Source organism: Schistocerca nitens, chromosome 9, assembly GCF_023898315.1.
Source record: "Schistocerca nitens isolate TAMUIC-IGC-003100 chromosome 9, iqSchNite1.1, whole genome shotgun sequence".
In the NCBI taxonomy this organism is placed as follows: domain Eukaryota; kingdom Metazoa; phylum Arthropoda; class Insecta; order Orthoptera; family Acrididae; genus Schistocerca; species Schistocerca nitens.
Genome location: NC_064622.1, coordinates 137,823,331 through 137,838,191, shown reverse-complemented (window position 1 = coordinate 137,838,191; position 14,861 = coordinate 137,823,331). Strand labels below are relative to the sequence as shown.

At 38.2% G+C, this 14,861-nt stretch overlaps 1 protein-coding gene across 1 annotated transcript in view; it reads right to left on the bottom strand.

The window, feature by feature from the left end:
* Window positions 1-7,304: 7,304 nt before the first annotated feature.
* LOC126203095 (lachesin-like) overlaps window positions 7,305-14,861 on the bottom strand; it is a 140,833-nt gene continuing 133,276 nt past the window's right edge. The window contains exon 6 of the mRNA XM_049937338.1: window positions 7,305-7,555. Within this exon, the coding sequence (XP_049793295.1) occupies window positions 7,470-7,555 (86 nt within the window). The 3' untranslated portion in view covers window positions 7,305-7,469. The remainder of the gene's footprint in view (window positions 7,556-14,861) is intronic.

Below are 14,861 nucleotides of genomic sequence, written 5' to 3'. Positions count from 1 at the left end.
AAAATCATGAACAACATTTTGAGCTGCTGTGTCTAAATGAAAACGAATAACTCCTCTTTATCAAACTCTGCATCCAGGCCAAGCAGCAAACACTATCAGGTGTCAGCAGGCAAAAAATGTATCTCAAAATTGTACTGTGACAGGAAAAGAGACCACTGCTGGAACTGATGTTTGGCTTTGTCTGGCAAGGATGCTGAAGAGTTAAAAAGAGCCTCCAGTGGTTTGTGGTCTGTGATCAGGTGACACATACACCCGTAAAGAAAAATATGGTATTTTCTAGAACATACACGATTGCCAAAGCCTCTTTGTGTCTCTGAGAATAACACTGTTGGAGGATTTAGAGGCATACACAATAGGCCATTCAGAACCATCTGCATACTTATGAGTAAGGCCAAACTGAAAAGGCCAAGGCCAATCTTTGAAAAATAATGGCCCACTGATAATTCTGCTAGCAGCTCATCAGAGCATGACAAAGGATAGGTATCAATGATTGACTGTGCATTTTTAAAAATCACTGCAGAGTCATAATTTACCAGTAGGTTTTCTGACTATCACCAGTGATGCTGACCATTCACTGGAACAAAGAAGTCAAAAAACTTCAAGGGATTGAAGACGATCTAATTCTGCTTTTACCTGTTCCTGTACAGTTACTGGCACCAGGCAGGCCCAGAAAAAAAGGGGCAGGTAGACATCGTTATATGAGCCAGAAATTCTTTTGCACAACCCACTCCTGGAGAAAACAGAGAAGAAGATTCATCACAGAGAATATCTAACTGTTGATATGGAACTTGATCCAAAACCAAATGCACTTCATCGTTGATGGAGAATCCAAACAATTTAAAAGTGGCCAACCCAAACAGGCTTTCAGTGTAAGCATTGTTAATGAATGACCCACAGCCTTTTAAGTCACAGATGCAGAAAACTGTCCAAGAATGGGAACCTGCTGTTTGTTATTTATTTATTTCGAGTTCTGTAGATCCATATGACAATATATCTCTGGATATACAACAAGTCAAATTTTTACAAATTATTGTTTAGTGCACAAGTACATTGTTCTTATCATACAAATAACAGGAACAGATTAGCTAACACATAACTTTATGTATGAGTTATTGTACTTGACTTCTGAATGAATATACAGATATACATACATTTCAGTTTTTAAATTACATTGTAGATAGACAAAGAATGATGATAAGGCCATAAAGACCACAAAAATAGATTTAGGCATACTCAGGAGGTATTACGCATTTTGGCTTAGAAATTCATCTATAGTATTACATTACAGTTATCGTTTTTTATGGATCCCTATATTTTTATTTATTTATTTGATACTTTTTTACTCACATACATGGATATTGTACACTTCTAATGCAGACAAAAGTTATGAGCTATAATCCTTGCGAAGATATTCATCGATGGAGTAGAAGGTGTTGGCCAATGGAAAGTTCTTTAATTCACTCTGAAACCGATCTTTATCGCTTATAAGACCTTTGATTTGCTCTGGTAAGTTATTGTATGTATGAGTGCCCATGTAGTTGACTCCTTTTTGTACTAATGTTAAGCTTTTATAGTCCTTATAAAGACTGTTTTTAGTTCTGGGTTTTATAATCATGTTTTGCACTATCTTGTGTAAAAAGAGACATATTGGAAATGACAAAGGACATCAATGAGCATATGTACTGACAAGTAATAGTTAGAATACCAAGTTTCTTAAAGAAGTCTGTGCATGATGATCTAGGACTGACACCAGATATAATTCTAATGACTCATTTATGAATTTTGAAAATATTCCCTTTGTGAGAGGAGTTTCCCAAAAAGATGATTCCATAACCTATTAGTGAAAGGAAGTAGATTGAATAAACTAACTTCTTCATTTTTAAATCATCTATTTCTGCCAGCAAGCTTACTGCAAATGTAGCTGAACTAAGACATTTCATTAAGTCTAGAGTGTGAGTTTTCCAATTTAAGTTGTGGTCAATTTGTAGCCCTAAAAATCTGACACTGCCTACAGCTTTAATTTCATTGTTTGAATACATTATACTTATAGGGTCTGGTATTCTGTAGGAGGTACTAAACTGTATGTGCTGGGTCTTGTCAAAATTCAGTGACAATCCATTTGCTGTGAACCACCCATTGATACTTACAAATATTTCATTAGCTGATTGCTCAGTGAGATCATGGGTACTGTTTTTTATACCAATATTGTATCATCTGCAAATAAGACAAAATTTGCATTTTGTGGCACCACATATGGAAGTTCATTAATATATAATAGGAACAACAAGGGACCTAAAATAGAGCCTTGGGGCTCCCCTTGTCTGATTATTTCATATTTTGAATGACTGTTGTTATGTGGTGAGCCTGATACAGATACATACTGTTTTCTATTAAAGAGATAGGATGTGAACCATGAGCCTGCTACTCCTGTTATCGCATAATATTTAAACTTTTGTGTGAGGGTATCATGCTTAACACAATCAAAAGCTTGAGCCATATCACAGAATATTCCAAGTGGTAATAACTTTTGATTTATTGATTCTAATATATCATATGTAAAAGTGAATATAGCTTGATCAGTTGACAATCCTTTCCAAAATCCAAACCAATTGTGAATGAGAATATTTTTCTGTACTGAGTGTTTATAAAGTCTATTGTACATAACCCTTTCAAACACTTTTGAAGATATTGTCAATAATGAAATGGGACAGAAGTTTTCCACTAATAATTTGTCTCCTTTCTTGTGTAATGGTTTGAAAATAGCATATTTAAGCCTTTCTGGAAAAGTACCTCTGTGGAGGGATTCATTACATAAGCAAATCAGTATGTCACAAAGTTCTGAAGTGCAACATTTAATTATGGTAGTGCTGGTTTCATCATAACCACTGGAACGTTAAAGTTTTTAAAACAGCTAATAATATTAGAAATCTCTTTCGTTGAGGTAGGATATAGTTGAATTTTGTCAAACTTCTGCATTTTTTAAAAATATTTTAAGCTGTCTTCTGAGGAACTATGCAAACCTAAGTTGTCTACTACTGAAAGGAAAAGTTGTTGAAAGTGTCTGAAATTTTGGAGGTATCTCTAATCGACTCATATTTACATTTAACATAAATTCCTCACCAGCCCTTGAGACACTGGAGTCAGAGGGGGAGAACCCAAATCCACAAACCCTGAGAATTCACCAACGTTGCTGCTGCACCCGTGTCCACCTGCAGTCTCAATGATTTGTTAAACATACACACTCAGGTGTATAACTTGCTTTGAGGTACCATCACTACTGACACACTGTTCACATCCGTGTTCATTTCGTCCTCGCTTAGGTTTGGAAAGGAGTTACATACAGAAGCAATGTGTCGTTTCTGATGGTACCTGTGACAAGTTGCCCACGGCTTGGTAAATGCAGTCCATTCACATTGAATGAAGCAGTATGCACATGAAGGCGGCAAAGCACAAGCTGCCACTGTTGTGATGCATACTGTTGTTATCACAAACACCAATTATCTATATGATGCCAAGATGTCTGCTGGACTGCTGCAATATCATCTGTGCTCCCTTGCAAACTGACTGAAGACTGGGAAGGGTGAGAAGAACTGATTTCTGAAACTTCAAACCAGGCTTCTATCTATCTGCAGCCCATGAAATGTCAGATGACTGAGCTATGTTCAGTACTTCCAAGGCATAGGATTTTCACAGTGTAGAGCCATTCTCAAACTTCCCTATCAGCAGAAAAACTTAGGATTGATCTCACAATCCATTTGATCGGACATGGGATTCCTTATGAATGATGGTGGCTATGTCCATGTAGTTCCGCTGCCCAGGCCCTATATGACTGTTTTGGGCATTTTTGACAGTGGTAAAACTCCACATAAGCAGAAATGATATGAGTATTTTTACAATGACAGGTAGAAAGTAACTCATATATCTGATCGAAAGAAAGACTTTAATGTTCTTGTAAGGGAGCGAGCTGACACGACAACTGATACCCACGAGTCCATGACGAAAAAAGAGCCTTGCACTAGTTTACTTCTGTTACCCCAAAACGCCTGGAAATGTTGCCATGGACGTTTTTCGTAAGCACCCCAGACTTGTGCTGCATCGTAACAAGCAGGGAAGGTGAAGATATGTTGTTTGCAGAACCACAGTCTGGAAATTGCAACTGTCATTGCTCAAGAAGAGATGTAAGCACTGCTTCCATGGACATTACAATCAAAGAACTAATGACTGACATGGAATATGTGGAGTCAAATGCCGTACTCATCACCAAAAGGTATTCAAACTCCAGAACACTGTAATTTATTGCATGAACAGTACATACACATTGAAGACAACATACAATACAACAGGCAATACACAAATGGCTAGCAGAGCCTTGTGCACTGGCCTATGTAGTCATTAGTTCCAACAGAGGGTGCAGCCAACAAGTGAAACATACAACTGCTATCTTATTAGCAGGCTGGGTGGCCTCTAGTGGCCCAATCAAGCACAAACTTTATGTGTGAACTATGAATTGAGAAACACGCAGAATTGATAGTTACAGAAATAGCCAATCAGGCACACAAGACATAAAACTGTTATTACAATAAGCTACACACAGAATGTTATTAATTTTTATATAACTAAATGAAGAAATAGATACATTACATTTTATAAAACAGCAGCTATAAAAACCATTTCATCAGTGTATGATAAAAATATATACAAAAGAGGCAACCAATGATAATTGGCTGTGAGAATGTACATTGTCGTCTGTAGGAATCTGTAGGAACGTCATAGATTGTATGCTAGCAAAGACGGAACTTGGGCGATGCTGATGGTTCCTATGGAGATGGCTTGGAAGTACTGATATGCAATATCCAGCAGAAGTTGATTTCAGAATTGCAACAGCAACTGCATGTCGAAATGCATGTCAGATACTGGAGTCTGCTTGTAGGTCACAGTGTCAACAAAAATAAAGCTTGAGTGATGCTAACGGTTACCAGTAAGGTGGCAAGGAAGCATCAATATGCACATGTCAATGGAAAATCATGTCAGAGCTGTGACAGTGACTAGCTATTATGGGATAATGTCATACAAGTAAGAAAGCTGTAGGATACATGTCAGATACCACAGATAAATGAGACAAAATGACCAACAAGACAACACTTAAAATAGCATATCACGTAAAATAGCATATCAGGTGTACGTCAATGAAAGTTACATCAATGCAATCTGTATTATTGTGAAATATAGTTTGGATTGTTAAGACAGACCAGTGCATTGTACTTGTGACTACTGATTGCACACGATGTGAGCTGTATTGATTGATAGCTGACTCTCAGTAGGTAGAGCATTTGCCCTTGAAAGGTAATACAGGTCTGGCACACAGGTCTACCATGAAGTATTATACAAGAAAAGAAAAAATAACTAAATACATATTTTTTAAATTTATTAAAATGGGCAGTTGTTCATTGACAATTTCAAGAAAAATGGAGTGCTTCACTTTGGTAGTTACAGAAAGTGAGCTGCAGGTGATGAAGGTTGTTGCATGGAGTTTTTGGAAAGGATTTGGTATGAAAAAGTTGGGAGGAGGACTCAGAACCAAGTGTTTGGAAAGAAAGGTAGGGAAGAGGATGGTGTTAAGGTTTCATTGGGATAGAATGTCAAGTGTTTATAGTTGAAAGGTTGAGGGATGTGTTTGTACCAAGTCAGGGTTAATAATCAGGGATAAAATAATAGTGTAGTTGACGTCAAGTCTGCAGACAGTTTAGTAAATCTGAATGTGTTCAGTGTGGAAGTGGAGAGAGGCATAATTAATACGTTTATACAGGATCCTGGAGGCATATGGTGACAAATTTGGAAGGCAAGACAAATTGCATGGAATTCAATAATTTGGAGGGAATGAAAAAATTTTGGTACAGCAGAAATTCATGTGATAAGAAGATTGGTCAGATTAAGGCTTTATAGACGCAGAGTGTGGTGGAAGGATGCAATCCCCATGTTCAGACATAGGTGTCACCTCACTTGTGGATATGAAGTAATAAAACTGAGGGTTATTACTAAAGGATGTAAAAATATTTGAGAGGATGTGAAATGGAAGCTTTAATTAGGTTGTCAGGAAATAGGTGATTATTACTCAGACTGTTCTGATAAGCAGGTCACATCTACTGACTGACCCTTGGTATTAGACATTCATCCTTTCTATTTATAAGGCTTCTTATGTTGTTGTTGATGGAATGTGCTAAATGAGTCTTCTTTCAGAGCTATGGAGTTATTTCATGCTGCTTTATCTTATTTTGCTAGTAGCTGCATCATCTGACACTGGAATGAATTTGTCTTTGAAAAAGATCTACATAGATTACTGGAAATCAAGAAGTAGATTCAATACTGATTTAATCAGACTAGACATTGGCAACTAGATGTGTCAGTTGTCTTAAGAGAAGCATTCAAATGCTGACTGTGTCACTTTTAATGCAAGCAGGTGAGAGGAAATGGGCTAGTCACACCCAAGTGTGAATGTTGCTCTGTCCTCAATGATTCCTTAAGCTCTTCACTGGCACATTTCACAGAATATATCATTCAGGGATTGCTGTCTCATCCTCAGAATGGGATGATCTTTGCACTAGTGTGACGAGAATTCTATGTATTTTATTGAAATCACTCTGAATTGCGTAGCTGAGGTTGCTGCCAAACTGTTTCCTACACTCTTAATGACAAATACAAAATTATCTTTACCAAGCTCGTCTTCAGAGAGCGTAAAGGATAACTAAAATTGCTGAGACAAGCACTTGGTTCAGTGCTGACATTGCCTTCTCTGACTATCAACCAGGATTGCAACTTTATTTCTTTCTGTAATACTTATACTTTGCATTTTGTTGGGTTGACTGCACGCTTTTGTTCACAGTCACAAGCATCTACAAGTGCCAATAAAGAACTTACTACATTTTAAATGTCTCTGAGTCATTGAATTGGAAACTTTGACTTTAATTCAAATATCTGATCTGATCTAACATTATTGCCAGAAACTGTAATGCACTATGGATTTAATTCTTCTTAGGTAATTGCAAATTCAGTATGAAGTTTCACATTACATGCTCATTTTCTATGACTCTGTAGTGATCATATATGGAAATCATGCTAAGATTCCTCATGTTTGTGTCCACTTGTAATGAATCTGTGAGTGTTTCCACTCACTTTAATATTTGTAGTACAAATTTTTCCTAAATTATTCAAGTAAATATAAATGTATATATGTGTGTGTGCTGTCACTTACTAAGTAGAAATTTTATGGAATTTTCTTTGCTATATTAATACTGACAAAACTCATCTTCTATTTTTGTTGATTTTTATTTGCAGATTTATAATGTTAGATATAATGACAGCAATACGAAAGATGACACTGTGCAGTGAATGAACTTCAGATGGGTGTTCGTAAAGCTGTTAAGCTCTCGTTGTAACTGAGTTTTCGTACAGCTGTTAATCTCTGGTTGCAACTACTGTACTTTACTGCTTGCTGCTCCTGTTATATTCAGCACTGGCCTCACATTGCAGGCTGGAGGACAAACAGGATCCTGTGTTTCTAAAAATAAATATTCCTTGGTTAAACATCAAATTTGCTCAGTTTATTCAATATATAATGTGATCCGTTTGAGATTTAAGAAAAGTATAACATTATATTTGCTAAGTTGATGTATCTATATCTGTTCAACTTTCTGTAATGTATGTATGGGAGTTAACAATTGCTCCAGGGGGCAAGCCAACAGTGTGTATTTTGCAGCGTAAGTGCCAGATGTCAGAAACACATTGATACACAGAAATGGTCAAGCTATACATATTCCCTCAATTACAGCAAAATGGGATACTGGCCACCATTATCTATCAAAAGGATGGCACTCCACCACACTGGGCTCTCACAGTGTGGGAACAATTACACCAGAAATTCAACGATCTCTGGTGCGGTTGCGGTGGACCTGTTCCATGACCTCCTAATAGCCCTGATGTAATGCCCAGAGTTCTTTGTGTCAGGATACATCAAGTCAACAGTGTACGCACAGAGACCACAAAATGTGGTCGACCTATGAATGCAGATTATAGTGGCCTTCCAGAAATCACTCCAGAAATGCTGTGCACCAAGTGGTGCAACATGGACCCAATGTATGATATATGTGCCACATTCGCAATGGTGGACATGTTGAGTGTTAATATGCTGTAACATAAACTTCAGGCACAACTTCCAGACTCTCCTGCACCAACAACAAGCAATAAATTTGCATAGTTTCTTGTGTAAAGTGTTTTGCTTTTCTGACATCTCAAATGGATCACCGTGTAGTTTACACTCAGTTAGAAAATAATAATCAGAATTTTATTTTTGAGCTACACCAAAGTCATCTGAAATACCAAGAAACAAATATGAGAAGAATATAATTTACAAATATCAAAGACTATAATTTTGCAATGGTATAAGCAAATACAGTTGAACTGCTTAGAAGCCTACGCAGAAAATAAACATGGGAACTGCTTATTTCACTAAATTATGGAAGGACACAAAGTACCTGAAGAAGATAAAAGTGCACAAAAAAATTACACATTTATTCTTGAGCATGAGACACATGTAGGAGATAGACAAAAATATGGAAACAATTTTGAGAAATGGATGCTTGATCATATATGCATATGCTACACAAACCGGTAGGTTGGGCTCTTGTATTTCACCACAAAAGGCGTCTGAGCAATGTCCTCAACACATTGCAAGTGTCAGTCATGGTTAGAACAGTGTTCTGTGTAGCTGGGAGTGCATTATGTCAGAGTTAAGTGACTTCGAAGAAGGGCAAATTGTTGGTGCTCGTGTGATGGATGTTTCTGTAACCATAGGAGCTGAAGTGTTTGATGTTTCAAGAGGCACCACATCGAACATTTATACCACATATAAGGAAAGCTGAAAAACATCATAACCTAAGTCACAATACAGACAAAAGTGTTTGTTGAGTGATCATAACAGATAGTCGATGAAGAGGATTATCATGAAAAACAAGGGGATGAGAGCTGAGAAAGTCACTGCAGAACTGAATGTAGCACTTTTGAATACCATCAGCAGCAAAACAACATGAAAGGAGGTCCATAAGCTGGAAATTATAAGGTCAGCTGGGATTACAAAACAACATATCAGTGATGCGAAGGACAACACAAAAACTTGGTGCTGAAGCTATAAAACCCAGATTATGAAGAAGCAGAAGAAAGTAATTTGGTCAGATGAGCCCTGTTGCACACTATTTCCAGTTTCTGGCTGAGTTTATGTCCCAAGAGTGAAATACGAGGGGGGACCCAAAAATAACCGGAATTTCTTTCTAGAAAGCATATACTTTATTGTTTTCAAATACAACCTTAATCTCCTTCGAAGTACTCTCCTTTAGCATTAATACACTTGTCCAAACGTTCATTCCAGTGTTCAAAGCACTTTTTAAATTCATTCTCTTTTATACCTGCTAGCACTTTCATGACATTGCGTTTTATGTCTTCCACATCCGCAAAACACTTCCCTCTCAAGTCTCTTTTCATCCTCGGGAATAGGAAGAAGTCCGAGGATGCTAAATCCGGCGAATAGGGTGCTTGGGTCAAGGCAGTTGTCTTCGTTGACGCCAAAAACTGGTGAACACTGAGAGCCATGTGCGAGGGACCATTGTCGTGATGCAGGAACCACATGTCAGAATCCCACAAAGCTGTAAGTTTTCGCAACAAACTTCTGCGAAGCCATTTCATAACCTCCAAGTAGAATTGTTGGTTTACTGTCTGGTTTTCAGGGACAAATTCAGAGTGTACGATCCCTTTGATGTCAAAAAAACAGATCAACATCATTTTCACATTCGATTTCACTTGTCGAGCTTTTTTTGGTCGAGGTGAGCCAGGTCACTTTCATTCTGATGACTGTTGTTTGCTTTCTGGATCGTACCCATAGCATCATGACTCATCACGTGTAATGATTTTGTTGAAAAAATGTGGATCATCTTTGAACGCGTCCTTCATTTCGAGACAGGCTTGAAAGCGATGATCCCTTTGATCTCCGGTAATAAGCTTCAGCACGAATTTTGCTGCCACTCTTCGCATCCCCAAATTGATGGTTAAGATGCGCTGAATTGAGCTCCAGAACAACCCAGACAAGTTCTCAAGCTGGTCGATTGTCCTGCGCCGATCTGCACTGATGAGATCACAGATTTTGTTGATGGTGTCTTCGCTTCGAGCAGTTGAAGGTCGACCATAACGGGGCTGATCTTCAACCACCATTTCTCCCTTTTTAAACCGAGAAAACCATTTGTACACTTGCATTTTACTAAGAGCATGGTATTCATAGGCTGTCTGAATCATTGCAACAGTTTCTGCTGCGTTCTTGCCGAGCAAGAAACAAAACTTCATTGCCGCACGTTGTTCGTAAGAACTAGCCATTTCCTCGTGTCACGTCTGCACTGTACGCACACTCAAAGAACTGCCAAAGAAACCACACTTCTCACTGTTGGGTGAGGCCGCGTGGCAGAATGACTCAGCAGAGCTCCTAGTATAACCTGGCGGCACAATCTGCTACTACAAGTACACAATGTGCAGCATTACAATTCTGGTTACTTTTGGGTTCCCCCTCATATAGTAAGGTTCAGTGATGTGATCCCGTAGATTTTCCCGGTGTCTTATATGCTGCCGGATATGACCATCTCCAATACACAATATTTACATGATCCATCTGGCTGCCATCTACAGGTGCAATCGCTGAGACACAATCATGCCAGTACGATTACTGCCAAGGACTGTGTGACCATTCTGCTGATCAGTCTCCTCCTTGGTACAATGTTTGTTCCCCAAGGGTGAAGCCATGTTCCAAAACAACAGGGCCCCTGTTCACACATCTTGCATCATCCAGGACTGGTCTTGTGAGCACGAGGATGAGTGGTCTACTTTGGAGAAATAAGATGCATGATGGTAATCCACCTGCATCATCATCATCTGAACTTGCTACTATTTCACAGGAGCAATGATATAAGGTACCTCTTAAAAGCATACAGTACCTGTATTTATCTATTCTGAGGTGACTGGAAACTGTTTTGAATGCCAACATTTTCCCTATATAATAATAGGCATGCTAATGTGTGGTGTGTTTTGTGTTTCCATAGGTTTGTCCATCCCCTGTAATTGTGTGTTCAGGAAAGTTGTTACTCCTGTAAGTAATGTGTCATGTGAGATGAACTTTGATGAAGCTTCACTGAAATTCATTTTACCTGGTTTCCTCCTCTGATATGACTATACAAAAACGTATCTGCCTGATGCCTTGTGTATGATAAATTTATTAATAGTGCATAACAGTGTTTCATTCTGATAGCATGATAATTCTGTAAATATTAGCTGTTCCAGTTTACTGCATCATATTAACCTATTTCAACTATCTCCTGACAAATGATCAGGGTAGTAAGCATTATATTCAAATGTTTTATGTTATACTTTCTGACACGTTCCACACCCACGAGAATCATCTCATTTCTTGGGTCTGTGGAACGAAAACAGAATCTAATCTAATCTGAGAGAATAGAGAAAGGAAAACTACTCACATATCAGGGTAATCATAAATTTTTAACTGTCACCTAAAAAAATAATAATAGTAGTAATAAAACTACAAGCTAATTTTTTTTACAGGTACATGTCTGCTGCCCTGATACACATTAAAATCCCTGTGTCACTGCAGCCCACTGCTGGAGGAGCCAAAGCAAAGTGGTGGAGCCTCTTGATCAAGTTGACACGATACAACTTTGGCCAGGTGTATGCTAAACACTGCAGTAGGCTGTTGATTTCTACTACTGCTGACTGAAGAAAAATGTACAGATAAAAGATGCATTTATATGTGACAGATTCTGTAACTGAATACAATTATGTACTTGATACCAAGGATCAAGGCAGACAGGTAGATGCAGTATTTCTTGATTTCCAAAAAGCATTTGACTCAGTAACACATTTATACTTATTGTTAAAATTATGATCATATGGGGTATGAAGTGAAATTGTGACTGCATTGAGGACTTTTTGGTAGGGAGGACACAGCATGTTATCATGGATGGAGAGTCATCACCAGATGTAGAAGTAACTTCAAGTGTGCTCCAGGGAAGGGTGTTGGGATCCTTGCTGTTAATGTTTATATTAATGACCTTACAGACAATATTAATAGTGTCCTCAGGCTTTTTGCAGATGATGCAGTTATCTTTAATGGAACACTTTCCGAAAGAAGCTACATAAATATTCAGTAAGATCTTGATAAGATTTGAAAGTGGTTCAAAGATTGTTAACTCGCTCAACATGTTAAAAAATGTAAAACTGAGCACTTCACAAAATGAAAAAGACATAGTTTCCTATGACTGTAATATCAATGAGTCACTGTTGGAATCAGCCAACTTGTGAAATGAAATGAAATGTCGTGTGACGAGGGCCTCCCGTCGGGTAGACCGTTCGCCTGGTGCAAGTCTTTCGATTTGACGCCACTTCGGTGACTTGCGCGTCGATGGGGATGAAATGATGATGATTAGGACAACACAACACCCAGTCCCTGAGCGGAGAAAATCTCCGACCCAGCCGGGAATCGAACCCGGGCCCTTTGGATTGACAGTTTGTCATGCTGACCACTCAGCTACTGGGGGCGGACAGCCAACTTATATAAATACCTAGATGTAACACTTTATAGGGACATGAAATGGAATGATCACGTAAGTTCAGTCACTGAGTCATGGGTGAAGCAGGTGGCAGACTTTCGTTTATTGGTAGAATACTGGGGAAGTGCAATCAGTCTACAAAGGAGATTGCTTACAAATCACTTGTAAGAGCGCTTCTATAATTTGTTCGAGTATGTTGGACCTGTACCAAATAGAACTAACAGCGGATATTGAATGTATACAGAGAAGGGCAGCATGAGGGGCCACAGGTTTGTTTGTTCTCTGGGAGGCTATCACAGACACACTGAAGGAACTAAATTGGCAGACTCTTGAAGATAGATGTAAACTATCCAAAGAAAGTCTGTTAATAAAGTTTCCATAACTGGATTTAAGTGATGACTCCAGGAATATACTACAACCCACTATGTATTGCTCACATAGGGATTGGGATGATAAGATTAGAATAACTGCAGCGCACACAGAGACATCCAAACAATCATTCTTCCTGTGCTGTAGGCGTGAATGGACAGGAAGAAACCCTAATAACTGGTGCAATGGGATGCACCCTCTGCCTCACTCTTCACAGAGGTTTGCAGAGTACAGATGTAGATGTAGATGTACAACCTCATTTTAAATTGACTTAATGTTCATTCATGGCTTGAAGATGGTTGCTTGTTCGAAACTGGTTGTCTGTGAATGAGTAAACATCCAAGCAGCTTTTGGTGGCTCCACAAAGCTATTCTTTAAATGCATTGAAGCTCTGCAACACAGTTTACAAAGGAATATGTAACAATCACTGGCATATATTACTGGTAATATGTGAAAGTGATAGGTAGACATAAGTCACTAATTATTAAGGTTTATGGGAATTCAAATTCAGATATAAGTATGCAAAGGGACATCTTTTATTATGTTTTAATACAAAGCAAAGTACATGTAATGATGGACACACAACGAATAAACAAAAAAAGGGCTGCATCCAAGTAATGCCAGAAGAAATGTGATTGTGGTGCCAGCAGTATCTCATGCAGGGATATTTTGAAAATGATAACAATATTTCTGTTTCAACACTCCCACTGTTTGAGCATCTTAACATCTGTCTCTGACAATGTTCAAGCTTGTGCACAAGGTCACAATCCTATCTTTGCTTGATGGTTTTGTGAAAATGTCTGATAATGTCTGATAATGATTGCTTCTTCTTAATACCTTTCTCTTATGAGTGGTATCAGATATCAATGTGTTTCAGTCTTTTATGAAATTTGGCGTTTTTTATGGATCTTATCACGCTCTGATTCTCCATATAGAGTTTTGTTGCTTGAGCCCATTGATTTGAGGAATCACATAACAGAGTTCACAGGGATATCATGTCTTTTACAGCCATTCTAGCTGCCACATGTCTGCTGACATGGTGCTCAAGGTCACCATTTTTTGATGCAGAGAGAACCATGTTACCAGTCCATTTGATAAAAGAAAAGCAAAACCAGAAGTCAGCCAGCTTGTTTCCATGTCCCCCCCCCCCCCCCCCCCACATAATCTGAGTCACTATACCCAACAAGAATCAACTTTTCTTTGGTCTTTGTCTACAGTATTCCAAACTCATTCATGCCTCACATGTACATTACTTGAAAATGTGTACAACTGCTTCACAATGACTCTCATCATAGTTGTTTGAGTATTTGCTTGCTGCAATCACTGCAAAAGCCAGATCTGTTTGACTACTAACCATCATTAGAAATAAAAGTAAACCAGCTGCTTCCCGGACAAGAGGTATCTCCATAACTGACACATTTTCATTATCTGAGTTAATTTCACATTTGAATCCACCATAACAGATATACAGAATTCGAATTTTTCAAGTCAAAACATTTCATGATTCATGTTGCATATGTTGTTTGGTTAACAAACAACATATTTTCTTCTCTATTTCACTCAGTTTCCATTCTGCAAAAGATTTTCACTCAGAAACAGTTATTACAAAAGTTTTCACTACTTCTTCTACAATACCTGCTTCTTTGCTGTTTCCAATCGTCTACATATAAAGTCATAAAGACCATATCATTTCCAACTTTTCCACTGAATATACATTTATCTGCACCACTCTCTTTGAAATCGAATTTCTTCAAGAACTTTCAAAACATTTGATTCCAACAACTCATTGTGTATATCTCGGGGCTCATTTGACATGATGATGAGGCTATTCCAGTAGCCACT